The sequence below is a fragment of the Moschus berezovskii genome, chromosome 24 (genome assembly GCF_049115385.1).
Source record: "Moschus berezovskii isolate FMDL1 chromosome 24, NW_MosBer_1.0, whole genome shotgun sequence".
Classification (NCBI taxonomy): Eukaryota; Metazoa; Chordata; class Mammalia; order Artiodactyla; family Moschidae; genus Moschus; species Moschus berezovskii.
The window spans coordinates 9,622,048-9,636,292 of NC_142483.1; the positions used below are offsets into that span (position 1 = coordinate 9,622,048).

At 53.6% G+C, this 14,245-nt stretch overlaps 3 protein-coding genes across 9 annotated transcripts in view; 1 reads left to right on the forward strand and 2 right to left on the reverse strand.

The window, feature by feature from the left end:
- The first annotated feature begins 83 nt into the window (after positions 1 to 83).
- On the forward strand, positions 84 to 2,844 carry NDUFAF3 (NADH:ubiquinone oxidoreductase complex assembly factor 3). 2 transcript variants are annotated; one of them, XM_055413797.2, is made up of 7 exons: positions 84 to 235; positions 459 to 533; positions 730 to 1,826; positions 1,906 to 2,098; positions 2,257 to 2,323; positions 2,417 to 2,517; positions 2,595 to 2,844. In XM_055413797.2, the coding sequence occupies exons 3-7, from the start codon at positions 1,750 to 1,752 to the stop codon at positions 2,709 to 2,711; spliced, it is 555 nt and encodes a 184-aa protein (XP_055269772.1). In that variant the 5' UTR covers positions 84 to 235; positions 459 to 533; positions 730 to 1,749; the 3' UTR covers positions 2,712 to 2,844. The 2 variants fall into 2 exon arrangements, with proteins under 2 accessions (XP_055269772.1, XP_088687921.1); XM_088831795.1 differs by lacking the exons at positions 84 to 235; positions 459 to 533 and having other exon boundaries at positions 719 to 1,826.
- Positions 2,845 to 3,645: 801 nt separating this feature from the next.
- Positions 3,646 to 8,497, reverse strand: IMPDH2 (inosine monophosphate dehydrogenase 2). Of its 2 annotated transcripts, XM_055413793.2 has the most exons (15): positions 8,306 to 8,494; positions 7,821 to 7,869; positions 7,503 to 7,604; positions 7,327 to 7,401; positions 6,786 to 6,992; positions 6,221 to 6,308; positions 5,950 to 6,149; positions 5,774 to 5,864; positions 5,582 to 5,677; positions 5,257 to 5,328; positions 4,461 to 4,604; positions 4,231 to 4,375; positions 3,992 to 4,135; positions 3,827 to 3,910; positions 3,646 to 3,724 (listed from the first exon to the last, which is right to left on the reverse strand). In XM_055413793.2, the coding sequence occupies exons 1-15, from the start codon at positions 8,401 to 8,403 to the stop codon at positions 3,703 to 3,705; spliced, it is 1,617 nt and encodes a 538-aa protein (XP_055269768.2). In that variant the 5' UTR covers positions 8,404 to 8,494; the 3' UTR covers positions 3,646 to 3,702. The 2 variants fall into 2 exon arrangements, with proteins under 2 accessions (XP_055269768.2, XP_055269769.2); XM_055413794.2 differs by lacking the exon at positions 5,257 to 5,328 and having other exon boundaries at positions 3,647 to 3,724; positions 8,306 to 8,497.
- Positions 8,498 to 8,745: 248 nt separating this feature from the next.
- Positions 8,746 to 14,245, reverse strand: part of QRICH1 (glutamine rich 1) — a 42,156-nt gene continuing 36,656 nt past the window's right edge. For all 5 annotated transcript variants that reach the window (XM_055413780.2, XM_055413787.2, XM_055413785.2 and 2 more), the window contains 4 exons: positions 12,035 to 12,143; positions 11,530 to 11,681; positions 11,111 to 11,201; positions 8,746 to 9,688 (listed from right to left, as the gene is read on the reverse strand). In XM_055413780.2, the coding sequence (XP_055269755.1) occupies positions 9,496 to 9,688; positions 11,111 to 11,201; positions 11,530 to 11,681; positions 12,035 to 12,143 (545 nt within the window). In that variant the 3' untranslated portion in view covers positions 8,746 to 9,495. The remainder of the gene's footprint in view (positions 9,689 to 11,110; positions 11,202 to 11,529; positions 11,682 to 12,034; positions 12,144 to 14,245) is intronic.

A 14,245-nucleotide genomic window follows, 5' to 3' on the forward strand; every position in this document is an offset into this window, starting at 1 on the left:
GCGGTTTTACCCCAGGAAGTGAAGGGCTATCTTTAGCGAGCTGCGGGTTGAGGCGGCCTTGTGGGACTCACCGCCATTGCAGCCCTATCCGGAGGCCCTGGGTCCTCCCTCCCTCGCCAGTGCTATCTCAGGCTCCAAAGGTGGCCACCGCCTCGGTTCTCTGACGTCTACGTCTGTCACTTCCAGCCTGAGGGCAAACCTGAGAAAGAGATGGAAACCAGAGCGACCCAATAAAGTATGTCTGGGGGTCAGGGGCTAGCCTGGGTCAGGACGCTGCTCAGGCAGGAGAGCAGGGAACGAAATCCAAGCGCAGCTGGAATGCTCTGGAGACAACAGCTGCTTTTGGGATTCCGTTGCCCGCTGTCCAGCCATGGCGGGGCGGGGAGGGCGGGAGGGCGGTTTGAAAGGATTATCCTTCTCCCTAGGGAAATCAAACCCCCCCCCCATTCCTATCCCAGGAGGCGGATCCAGGAGTAGACGATGAAACCAAGACAAGTGGGAAAAAGCCGCTCACCTAGGCCCCCAAACAACAGGTATGGTTGGGGGGCCTTCCCTGGGACCAGGTCTCGATTCGGATTAGACCCGCAGGGTAGAATTAGCCCTGTTGGTCCCATGCAGTCAGGGCCACTGTAGTGACGGCGGTGGGGCGGGCTTCGGAATCAGCCAAGAGGGAAGCGCGCCCGTGGTCAGAGAGGAAGTAAACCTCCTCGGGGACTCCCCTGCACCCAGGGCCCTTTGTCCGGTGACGCTGCCAGTACCCGGAGCGCTAGAGGCCCGCACTGCAGCGACGGGACTCCCGGAAACCTATTGCGACCGTCCTCGGTTGTGCCGAGCCTCCCTCCAGCCCGGCCCAGCCGGTAGGAGACGCGGCAACGTGCCCCTGAGGCCAGCACAAGGTGGGCGCGCGGAGATGCCGGAACCTGCGGGGCGCCAGCGATTCTCACGCCAGTAGGCCTTCTGATTCCGCTCAAGACGCGGCGCACGGGATTCTCGAAGCGCGAGCGAAATGCGCGACAACAGAGCGAGGCTCCAGCCGCTGTCTACTTCACCGTCTGGTCCGGTCTGGCCCGGTAGTGGGAACGAGCAGGTTTAAGTTCCCGACCAACGCATCCCCTTCCGCTTGCTCCGGCCGCAGAGTTGGAGCCATTTTAAGGCGAAGCCCCCAGCCACGCCCCCTCGGGCTCCGGAGAGGCCAATCCAGGCGCAGCCACGCCCCGCGCGACTCGCGGCCGCGACGCCAACGGTCGCGCGGGTGACGGTTAGGGAGGGGCGGGGCTCGGGGGGCGAGCGACGGAAACCTGAGCTGCCTGGCCCGCCCTTGGAACCCGAAGCGCTAACGCCGGGATTAGAGGCGGGGGGCGTGGGCGGGCGCCACGCCCAGGCCAGGTGTGCGCGACTCCAGCAGGTGCTCGGCCACCCTCCCCCGGCCCCGGGAGCCCGGCGTAGTGGCTGAGAGCTGGCGACCAGGCAGTGCCCTGCGGCCGGCCGCGCCTCCGGGTGTCCGGCTCCCACATGGCGGCCTGCGGGCACCCGGGGCGGGGCGGACGGCAGGTGCTGACACCCGAGCCGCGCTGGGGGACGGGGCCTCCTGGGACCGAGGCCCCTGGCCCTCTCCCTCCCTTCTCCCGCGCTGGGCCGGCCGAGCCGCGCGGTGTCCTCCGCGCCGCTGGGGGCGCTGCAGCCGCGCTGGGCTGAGGGACGCCGCGACCCCGTTGACCCTGCGCCAGCCTCCCTGCGCGCCGGTCCGCCATGGCCACAGCGTTTATCCTTCGGAACCTGTTCCGCGCGCGACCCGCGCTTCGCAGTCCGCCCGCGGAGCTGCTATGGTGAGCCCGGACGCGGTGTCCCCGACCACCCGCCCCGCGGCCGACCATTCCCGACCCGCTGATTAGTACCTCTGCGCAGGGCCCCGCGGCGGGGGCATCGGCTCACGCCGGCGGATGACGAGCTGTATCAGCGGACACGCATCTCACTGCTGCAGCGCGAGTCCCCGCTCGCCATGTACATCGACAGCTACAGCAGCCGCGGCTTCGTGGTCAACGGGAATCGCGTGTTTGGACCCTGCGCGCTCTTCCCGCAGTCGGTGGTGCAGTGGAACGTGAGCGCTTCCCTACTGTGAGGAAACCGAGAGCCGGAGTCACGGGCCTGCCTGTCCCTAGCAAACCTGGCTTTTCTTTCATCCAGCTCTGGAGCAGGTAGAGAGTCTCTGGGAAAACCTATGTGGGCTTATATTTAACTTGCTGCCTCCCCACACAGGTAGGTTCCTACCAGGACATCACCGAGGAAAGCTTCTCTCTCTTTTGGATGCTGGAGCCCCGGATAGGTACTGGAGGAGGGGAGGGTGAAGTGCTGAGCCCCAGAAGGGCACCCTCTCGACCGAGCTGGTGGTAGACTAGCGGTGCCCATCCTTTCCTAGAGATTGTTGTGGTGGGCACTGGAGACCGGACTGAGCGGCTGCAGCCCCGCGTGCTGCGAGCCATGAGGCAGAGGGGCATCGCGGTGGAGGTGCAGGACACAGTATGTCTGGGACTGGGGGACGTGGAGGGGAGCCCAGGCCAAGCCCTGCCCAGCTGACGCTAGCTTTCTCTTTGCAGCCCAATGCCTGTGCCACTTTCAACTTCCTCTGTCACGAAGGCCGAGTGACAGGAGCTGCTCTCATTCCCCCACCTGGAGGGACTGCACTCACATCTCAGGCCCAAGCTGCAGAATGAACCACCAGAACTTAACCCGACTTGTCCGGGAGGGCCTTGTCGTCTGCAGAATGCAGGGGTGCCCAGAGCTTTTACTAGCCCCTCCTCTTTGGCACTGTACGACGCAAATTAATAATTTAAGCCACTTGTCTGATTTTGTACTAGGCATGTTGCTGGCCAGGAGCTGTTGGCTCAGTGGGTTCTTGGAGGGGGTTGTGAACAAACCAGGGGGTCATGGCTTGGCCTCTGAGAGGCCAGGGGACAATATAGGCACCTGTTCTAAACTGTAGGTCTGTCTACTTGCTCACATACAGATTTGAGGGGACTTCTGTGCTTCCTCCACGATGTCCCTTAGAGATTTACATTAGCGAATAAGTGAAAAGTGAAAATGTTAGTCACTCAGTTGTGTCCAACTCTTTGTGACCCCATGGACTGCAGCCCACCAGGCTCCTCTGTCCATGGAATTCTCCAGGCAAGAATACTGGAGCGGGTTGTCATTTCCTTCTCCAGGGGATCTTCCCCATCCAGGGATAGAACCTGGGTCTTCCACACTGCAGGCAGACTCTTTACCAACTAAGCCATCAGGGAAGGTTCAGAGAACACATACGTGGTAAACCTGGTCCCATGTGGCCAAACTTTGGGCAAGCAGGAGGTCCTGTGGATGCCAGTCCAAAGCCCCGTGGACTTTTCCATGACCCTTTGTAAATACCCACAGTCAGATTCTCAGTGTGAGACCAAACTCTTGGGGGCTAGAGCTGGTCTGAACTGCCTTTTGAGCTACCCTAGGAGGAGCTTTTTGAATCTAGTTAGCAGCCCCCACTTCCAGCTCATTAGAGCATCCTCATCTCAAGTCCAGAGGCTTTCTCTGGAAGGGCTGTGTTGTGTGTTTGTGTGTCTGTGACAGCAGCAGCTGCAGAGCGCCCCACCTGCTTGTTGACCTCAAAGATCAGGCATCACTTTTTTTCAAACTTTTATTGAAAAAGCGACGGGGTGTGCTGTATATAATCCCTTTTCAGAAAAGACGCTTCTCATACCTGTTGGCAGAAGAACTAGCTGTGAAATGAGGGCAGGAGGATGGAGGCAGGGGAGAGACCTCTATCCTAAGGACAGAGGAGTAGAGAGGGTTGGCCACTTACGAATGGAGGCTGTGGACACCACCTTCCACCTGGGCTGAGGATGTTCTCTTCTCAAACTTGAGCTCCCCGGAATACATCATGGCTCTAAAGAGGGGCAGATGTCAGATGAGGACAGCTGGCCCTGGGCCAGCCCCTCTACCCAAGGTCCCAACTCCCTAAGCTTACCGGACTTGGGTCAGACTCTTGGCACCAATATCCTGGCAGGAGTGCTGGATGCCAGCAATCAGGTAGGGAACAAATTTGTGGATGGATCCTTTATCCTGAACAGCCCCAGACACCCCCTGGGCCACCTTGATTTTGTCTGCTTCACTGCAGGGAGAGGCAGGGAAATACGGGCAAAGTCAAAACACAGATGATGATGCTGGTGCAAGATTAGCATGGGGTAACTGACCTGCCTGTCCCACCTGAAATATCGGTTCTGGCTGCTGAGATGCTTGTCCATGGCATCGAGAGAACCCATACCACGGTACTTCTTTAGCCGGATTCCATCAGAGAAGAAGTACTCGCCAGGGGCCTCAGTGGTAGCAGCCAGGAGGGAGCCCATCATAACTATGGACAGAAGGAGTGCTGGGGGAAGACCCTGAATGGCATTAGGGAAGGAGTCCCACCAGGCTTCCTGAGAGTTGGGTCTCACCTGTGGAGGCTCCAAGGGCCAAAGCTTTGGCAATATGGCCCACATTTTGGATTCCTCCGTCAGCGATGACAGGAACGCCAAAACGCCGAGCGTATTCTGACACTTTGTAAACAGCTGTTGCTTGGGGCCGCCCGCAGGCCAGCACTGTTGAGACATGGAGGAAAAAATGGAGGGCTGGAGTTAGTGGGGACAGGCAAGAGGCTCTGGTGCCACAAATCAGCATCCAGGAACTCAGCTACACCTGCACCAGCCTGGTTGAGAAGAGTCTTGTCTGGGATGGCTGCTGCCCCATCTGCCTTAAACAGTACAAATAGATGTGATGGCCTCCACTCACCCTTGGCGTGTGCGCGTGCATGTGTGCATGGCCCAGGGCAGCCTCAGGCACGTGCAGTCAGCAGCCGGGAAAGCCCCACCCAACTGGTATCAGATGGGGTAGGGGTCACCGTGCAGTTAGTACCCAGAGACCCACCCCTTGCTCCCTGCATGGTGGGCTGCTCAGGCAAGATCAGGGCAGTGGTCGTGTGGAAAGAAGAGTGGAGCCCAGAGTTGGTCCTGAAGCTATGCCTACTGCAGGAGATGTGGGCAGAGCAGGGCCTACCTGGAGAAGGGCCTGCCCTACAAACATCCCAGAAGAGAAGGGAGCTGTGTTCTTGAGCAGCTCCCAAAACCATGGTCTGTCATTCAGTTTGCCTTGCCCACCCGTCAGCACCACAAACCCCGGGAGCTACAGCTACAGTCAACCAAGCAGCCGGGCAGTGGGCAGCTGGGCCGGGCCAGTGGGCCGGGCCGGACTTACTATAGCAGCCCGTGACAGTAGAAGGGCATTTGGGGCTGTGGGACTTTATGTCTGGAGGGATCTTGGGAGCCGCTAAATAAAACAAACAGACCAGAGTTTAGAGAGGGCACGGAGCAGGAGCGGGGCGGCCAGGCGGGGGAAGTGGCAGGTGAAGGACGAGAGCTCGTCTTGCTGTTACCCATCCAAGGGGCCTCTGTGGCCCCGGGGCTGCCCCTACTGGAGGATTCCGTGTAGCTCCCGAAAGAGCACTTGGCTCTGGGGCATGTGGGGCTAAGGGCCCTGCTAAAGCCTGGTCTCTGAGGCCCTTGCCAAAGCATTTTCTTACCTTCCTGAGTGATGCAGATGGAGCCGCTGCCCATTCCCACCCGCAGGGCATCTACCCCAGCATCAATGAGGTTCTTGGCCTGAGCAGCCGTGACCACTGTAGGGAGGAACAGGGATGGGCTCATGTGAAGGCCTACATGGGACCGAGCTCCCCCACTCACCCCACATACTTCAGCGCCCCCTCTTGTCTCACCATTGCCACCAATGACTTGGAGACTGGGGTATTTCTCTTTGATGTACTTGATCATGTTGATCTGGAAGATGGAGTTTCCCTGGGAAGAGTCCTGGGTGGGACGGGAATGTAGCCCCGGTGAGACTGTGGTACGGCAGCTGCTCCTACCACCCCACCTTGCCTGTACCGCAGCTCACCAAAACCACTACGTCCACACCGGCCTGGGACAGCAAGTCTAGCCGATACTTGTCATCCTCGTGAGTGCCAATGGCTGCTCCACACAGCAGCTGCTTCTTGGCATCTTTGGAGGCCAGTGGGTAATCTCGGTTTTTCTTCAGGTCTGTCCGGGCAATGATGGCCACCAGCTCATCATTTTCATTTACAATGGGTAACTTTCCTGAGGGTAGGCAAGACATAAATCAGGACCTTGGTCTTTGATTCTGAACCCTTCCTACCTCGAGGACTCACCCTTCTTGCTACGCTGCAGAATTTCATTTGCTTCCTTCAGTGTGATGCCTGCAGGGGCTACCACCAAGTCTTCCCTCTTTGTCATGATCTATGAGAGAGGTGAGTTGTGAGGAGGGACAATAAGAGATCAGGTCTCCCAACAGACCTTGCCCTAACTCAAGGGTGAGGTTTCAAACACCACCATGTTTAGACAGCCTACCCTCCTCAAGTAAACACAAGTATATCTATTGGCAAGAGTGAGAATTTAGTAGAAACGAAACCAGGTACATGGAAAACATTAAGGAGAAAGAGCCACACCAAAGCAATGACAAGAGGAGGCTTAAGTTGGTCCTTGAGCACTGGCCCCCTCTGGGAGTGGAAAAAAACTGGGGTATGCCTGCAAACATGTTGGCAGATTCAAAGCCTTTGGTGGGGAAGGTATGTAGGAGTCCTATTAAAGGGTCAGAAACTTGGGCATTCATCTTTCCTGAACACCAGTGCCCTCAGAGATGCCATTTGGGCAACAGAGTAGAAGCCTTCTAATCTTTAGCTTGGGCTGTCAGGGTTTGGATGTGCTGTTACCCACCTCTCCCAAAAGCCGGTCATGCTCCTCCTCCTTGAGAAAATCAATGTCCCTTGAGGAGATGATGCCCACCAGGTGGCTTCCCATCCGGCCTGTGTCAGTGATGGGGATACCACAGAAGCCATGCCGGGCCTTGGCTTCAAAGACATCCCTCACGCGATCCCTGGGACTGAGGACCACAGGGTCTGTGATGAATCCCTGCTCATATTTCTGGAAGGGGTGGTGAAAAAAGGTACTTCTGAACCATTTTCATCAAGCTCTTGGTCTGAAGCCTTGGATCTGTGCCAACTCCCCCTTTGGCAGTGTCACAGGATCAAATCATAATCACACAAACACTTCAAACCAAGAGCTAGGAAACATGAGTGGACTGTAGGCACTATCCACATGGTCCTCTTCTGTGTCTGTAAGACACAGTCTCAGGCTCCTTCTCAGGAAATGAACCCCCACAGTGAGGAAAAAAGTGAGAATAAATCACCCACCCCCACCCCACTCCACCACCGTGAAATTCCCAGCAACTCATGATCATGATCCTTGCCCTTCTGACCTTCACTTTCCGAACTTCATTGGCCTGGAATTCTGGTGTACAGTTGTGATGAATGAAGCCAATACCACCCGTAAGCTGTAGAATACACAGAAAACCGGGAAAAAGTGACCAAAAAAACTGTCATGACGGGAAAGATAGATGTGGCCCTGCTTCTGCGCTCACACCATAGTGCTCACCGCCATTGCTATGGCCATCCCAGCCTCTGTGACTGTGTCCATGGGTGAGGAAACCAGTGGGGTCTTCAGAGTGATCTTTTTAGTCAGAGCAGAGGTCAGGTCCTAAAGAAATGAAACCAACTAATGTGCAAAAGCACTTCATATGCCTCAAGGCAGTACCACGTTCCCCACAAAACAGGTGCTCTGTATCCCCTGCATGCCAGTAAAACCCTTCCATAGGCATCCACCCCCAAACACAATCTACTGAGGTAGCCGAGAGGGGACAGCAGCACCTTATCCAACCCCAACACTCAGGATCCTGTTCCTGTCCATACTCACCACTTGGTCTGCAGTGAAGTCGATGTACCCGGGGAGAATCAGAAAGTCACTATGGCAGGGGAATTGGGAATAAGGGTTAGGCTTATGGCAGCCTGAGATGCCATCCTCACACATCATCTCTGAAGGCATTTGAGTAGAAAGGGCAATGACCTAAACCGAGTATCACAAGCAAGGCAGAGGTAGAGAACAAGGTAGAGATGCAGACAGGGGACATTTTCTGCCACCAGCTGTCATCAGCATCCCTGGCAAACTGACAACTCCATGTGCCCAGAGAACGGAGTTCCTAGGCTGGAAATCCCAGACGCTACCAAGATGCCTTCTCCATCCCGCCCGCTTCAGACCTGTCAAACCAAACCTCAGAGACCGGTGGGGAATTTCTGAAATCCGCCCCCGCGCCCAACCTAAACGGGTTCAATGAAGACCCCACCCGGCCTCCCAAGCGCGCCGCCCCTCTCCTGGCCCAGGTGAGCCCGCGAGACCCGCACTTGTAGGTGAGGCCGTCCCCGCAGTTGAACAGCTGCTGTGCCGTAAGCCCGTCGTCCGGCACGTAAGACGTGCCTCCGCTAATCAGGTAGTCGGCCATGGCTATCCCGGGGAAAAGCCGCGTGTCTCCGAGGACGGCGCCGCAGAGGCCTCTGTCTTCTGGGCCGCGCGAATATAAACTCACTGATATCGTCACTGCGCCATGCGCGTCGCTTACGTCAAGACGCAACACGCAAAGGCGGAGCCCATTGGCCTCTAGGGCGGGGCTGGCAGGGGAGCGCATGCGCACAATACGCCCTAACCGAGTCGCCGGAGTGTGCGACTTGTTTCCCGTCTCAAACCCCTCCCGCTGGACCTTGCCCTGAGCAATTAACAGACAAGGCTTGGCTTCCACTGTCCCGCCAGACTCCTCCCAAATAAAGAGGCGTTGTTCACTAGCATGTTGAAAAGACGTGCTTGTCATTCTTAATAAACAACTAGATTAAGAATACATAAGAGAAACAGAGTGGTATCTTTATATGATACACAAGTGTATGTTACAAGAATTCCATCAGGCACAGAAGCCTCAGGTTTAAGGCCTCAGTGTTAGGCCGGGGTGGGGGGAAAAAAAAGGCATGGTAAAGTTTTTACTTTAACATCTAAAATGTCACTTGTCATAAAGGAGGGTGTAATAGAAATTGTCTTTAATAAATCATAATTGAAGTTCCCCTCATTTTCCTTCCATTAAGATGCTAGGTTTGTGTCTGAGCATGAAGAAAGAAAAGACCGTGGCTCCCCCGTGGTCAGCGAAGTCTGCCAGTCAGAGTGGAAGCCAGCTGGGGAGATTCCCTGGAGGGTCCATCCATCATTAATTCCATCTTTCTGGAGGAAGGGAAGGGGCCACATTTCTCCTAATAGTCCAAGCCCTTTCCTCAGGCCCCACACAAAAAAAAGTCAGCCAGCAACTTTCCAGGACATCTGGCTCTCAGGAAACCCTGAGCCCCTTTGGGCTGAGGAGTCCCCACAGCAGGTTTATGAAGGTGCACAAGGGGGCAAAGTTTCCTTTTACATTTGAAACAGAAGCAGTCTGAAAGGCTTCATAACTACACCAATAAAAAAAGAAAAGGAAAAAAATGGAGGCCTCTTCTTTAGTGTGAAAGTCTGTCCGTTTTTTTCCTGGATGGTCTCCCATGCACCATGGCTGAGGGGTCTCTCAGTGCATGGTGCTGGCACTGGCCACCGCAATGGCCTCCTGAATTTCTCGTATCACCAGGATCCGAGTCAGCATCTGCCCCATCTGCTCTCTGCTGATAGGCTGGACTGAGTACCAGATCGGGCTGTTGGGGGCCACCACCGGCTCGGGCGTCAGGTAAAAGGTGTCATTCCGGCCTTTCACACTCTGGGGGCTGGAGAATATATGTATGGGTAAAAAGCTCGGTAAAAGCGTCATAATCTCAACCTTCCCACCTTAAACCTCCTGGACAGATGCTATCTACAAAAGATGGGAAGTTCTGGAAAGAATGGTGGCATAACTCCTAAGCTCCATGCAGCCAGGGCACACTACCTCTAAGATGTCCCTACTTTCTGCTCCCCACCTCGCACACTGAGTCCTCTGATTAGGCCTCCCCTGGCTCAGCTACTTGAATCCAGCCATATCCCACACTGAACCAGTTTCGTCACCTATCCATCTCCAAGTTTCTGCTTACACTGTTTCCTCTACCCCATCCATTGATAATTTCTCAACTTCACCGATCTGACTTCTCAGGACTGTGATGCTGCGGCCTCTCCCTGGACTCAAGCCCACTCCCAATGTTGTGCTGTACTTTTCTTAAGTACTTAGCATATGCCATCCTCCAACAGTTATTCATCCACTGATTCAAAGTTTATCAAAGGGCTACTGTGTGCCAGGCCTGCACTAGGTGCTGATATTAAAACAAGTGAATAAGACCCAAGACTCCCTATATAATGAAGCTTACAGGTAAGAGGGGAGACAGACAGGCAATCAAAACAGTTACATAAAGACAAAATAACAAGCAGTGGTTAAGGGCTACAGAAGAAACAGCCAGAGGGAACAGGTAGGGAATCTGGAAATACTTCTCTGATAAAGTTCTTTTAGGAAGAATGGATAGGATGAATAGGAGCTATCTGACCAAACAGGCGGGGGGTGGCATGGTGAGCCCAACAGGGAAAAATTCTGTGCAGAGGTCTTGAGGAAGGGAGAGCAAGATACCCTTCAGTAGAGAAAAGCAGTGTGACTAGAGAGCTAAAAGCTATGAAGACAAGAGGTTAGCAAGGAAGCGTGCATGAAAGGCCCTGTTGGTAATTAGGGCAATAATTAGGATTACTGTCTTTCTTTGTAGAATAAAAAGAAACCACTGAAGGTTTTCATCTAAGTAACACAGAAAGACCTACCATGTTGAAAGATCTGCTGGCAGTGTTGTGAGGATGATATGCCCAACTGCAGAAGCAAGAGAGAGCAAAAGCCAAGGAGAGGATCTCCCCTACTAGACCTGCGGTGTACTGACCAAAGGTCAAGACCAGGAAAACACAGGCCTATATGCTCAATATGTGACAGAGGTGGCCTCTCTGTACCTTCCTCCCTTGACCTTCATCCCCTCTCCACCAAAGTGGACCATCAGAGAGCAGCCTTGGGCACATGCTTTGGGAAAACCAGTAAGTGTGCTTCTATATTTAGCCTTTTGGAAATCTGCTTTTACTTAGCCTGGGAATTGAGAATGCTTCTGTGAGCATGCGTGCGCACGCACACACACACAGATACACACACGTGTGCACACACCCACACCCCCAGTCACACTCAGCCTCCTCACCATTTAAAGAGGTAGAAATCGTAGAGCTTGATTGGGCATCTCAGTGGGTTTTCTGGATTTTCCGTCTGCTCTGCATACATGTCATCTGTAACTATAAAACATACCCCCCACCACAGACATGGCATCAGACTGCCTTAAGGCTCAGATTAGGAACCTCAGGCTTTCAGGCATCCCAACTAGGAAATACTGGGAACGAAAAGGGTATGAGGCATGGGCGGTGAATATGAAAGGAAAAGGCAGCTATCATTTCTGGGGCATCTGTGCTTCTAGAAGAGTCTGAAGTCAGTGGTTGGGGAGAAGGGAAGGGAGCATTCCTATTCAGCAAATCCCCATCTTCGTACTCGTCACTAGCCCCCCAGGCACAAGGGCTGGGCAGAACTAGTAGCACCTGTTTCTGCCAACCCTGCCTCCTTCCCTACCTTTCTGGCCAGTCTGGTGTATCCCAAGTGCCTTCAGGTACCGAATACTCGTGCTTTTATCCTTGGGATTAGAGGGGTTCTTCTTTGTCTGTCGTAAGACCTTGGAGAAGGCCAGCTTCATGTGCTGGTCCACTGTCTTCAACAGGAAGTATCTGCACCACAAGCGAAAGCAAGGCAAAGGGAGGGGTGCCAGGAGGAGACCATGACTTAGCCTCCACCATCAGTGCTTCAGAGGGGCTGCCCACACTCCCAGAATCTGGGCAGGCCCACACCCAAATACACTGTCCAGTGGAGGAGTCTCATAAAGACTGATGGGAGGGACCTGGCAAGGCTGTCTGCCTTACTGGTCGCCACACAAAATGTAGCCAAATGGGGTGGAGGGCTTCACTAGCCCAAAGGTTCTCAAGTATGTCAAAGGATCTCAGAAGTCCATCTGGATAGTCTCTGCCCTCTTCACTGGGCAGATGCCAGCAGTGGCTAAGCATGGAGCCTCTGGAACACTTACTTGGTATTAAAGAACATGAGGGTGGTCAGCAGGGTGGAGGGGGAGTGGGCCCCGAGCTGCTTGCACTCCCACAGCATCTCCTCTGTCACGTGGCTGGGCAGGACATAGCCTAGGAGGAACAGAGCACTGCTGCAAGAGGGCGGCGGGATGGGAGGGCGCAGCGCAGCAAGCGCCACAGGAGCACACGCTTCACTGAGGACGCAGAATCATCTGCAGAGCTTGTTAAAGCACAAACAGCTGAGTCCCAACTAAAGTTTCTGGGGGAGGACCCAAAAGTGTGTGTTCTCAACAAGTTCCTAACACCACACTTTGAGAGCCCCGGCCCTCCATTATCGCTCTCACTGGATGTTAATTCTCCCTCTAATCCCAGGTTAGTATCAGGTAAAAGGACATCCCTCAGAGAGCTTGTAACACCCCAAAGTATAAATCAACCTCTGTGTATATGCAATCTTCTCTGAAAAGAGCAAACAGAGCTTTCATCACAGTTTCCAAGGTGACCAGACCAGTGCCCAAAGAACTGGTATACATGCCCTTATTTCTCTTTCTTAAACCTCTATGTCATCCATTCTCATCCCCTCAGGAAACAGGGGAGAATGATATTCAGATCCCTGATAGGTTTCCCCCACAGGGCAGGTTTTACTTTCATGAGCTAACTGAAAGCTGGACAGGGACAAAGGCAGTGGTTTGATCAAGAGCTCTGGACACGCAGGTCTATACCAAAGATGACACAGGTTGATCACCAAGCCCCCTTCATGTGTTCATAAAAGAGTCAATGTCCAAGAGTGTGTGTACCAGACACTGAGGACATGGTGAAATAGCAGCAAACACCAGCATTCTCCTACAGGAGTTTCAGGATTCTCCAGGCAAGCAGCAAGGGTGGCACTTTCTAGAAGCAGGGGAAAACATGTTCTGCCCAATACATTCTTTTTCTCTGGTCTTGACAAAGCTGGCCCTCTGATTTCATTAGTACTCTTCCATCTCTTTAGGGCTTGTCTGCCTCTACTCTTCTATTCTGTGGCCCAATGGCAATAAGATAAACTTCCTTGCTGCTGCGGTTTAGTTGTGAAGTTGTGTCCGACTCTGCAACCCCAAGGACTGTAGCCCGCCAGGTTCCTCTGTCCATGGGATCTCCCAGGCAAGAATACTGGAGAGGATTGCCATTTCCTTCTCCAGGGGATCTTCCTTAGTCTCAGACAAATCTTAAGCAGGATGAGTGACAGAAGAGGCTCTCCTCGGAAAGGCTAGCCCTAGGAATGGTCCAGGCAGACATTTAGGACTGCTCTATTTTCCCCGGATTCTCTCTGCCACCTTGTCACTTCCCTACCTTTAATCACTTCTTAACAGCGCAACTTAAAGTGAACTTCAGTATCTGAAAATCAGAACTCCTAGTGTGGGCAACAGGAGATACAGATAGAAACAACATATAAAAGCCTCATAGTTCTGAATCTGAACTGCAAAGTATCAAATGTTCTATTATTTTTTTAGTTCTGCCTAGAAACTATGACCAACCCAAGAAGCAATGAGCACCCTTACCACCCAGATGGTGGTAATGAAATACCATTTAACACCGAAAGGAACGAGCCTCCATGGAGAGCTGATTCCACACTGGGAGACAGAAAATGGCCAGGAGAAGCCCGGAACATTTTTGGTGAACCAGAAATCAAGGAAGTAGGGCCATGCCAAACAGACTTACCTAAGAGCCGATTTAAACAGGCTCCAAATGGCCAGACAGAACAATTTGTACACCATTAAAGATACCAAGTGCAATGAATTAAATCATTAAATATGTTTAAATTAACTTGCTCACAATGATTCTTCAAACAAACAAAAGAAATCCCAGCGGAAGGAAGCTGGTAAACCAACTCATTACTGTCAAAACTGCTAAACAAAGGAGAAGAAACAAGCCCCCATCCCGCTTCTTCTATATAATCTCTACCGCTAGGAATTCAGGAGAAGGCAATGGCAAGCCATTCCAGTACTCTTGCCTAGAAAATCCCATGGATGGAGGAGCCTCGTAGGCTGCAGTCTGTGGGGGTCACTAAGGGTCGGATACGACTGAGCGACTTCACTTTCACACATTGGAGAAGGAAATGGCAACCCACTCCAGTGTTCTTGCCTGGAGAATCCCAGGGATGGGGGAGCCTGGTAGGCTTCCGTCTATGGGGTCACACAGAGTCAGACACGACTGAAGTGACTTAGCAGCAGCAGCAG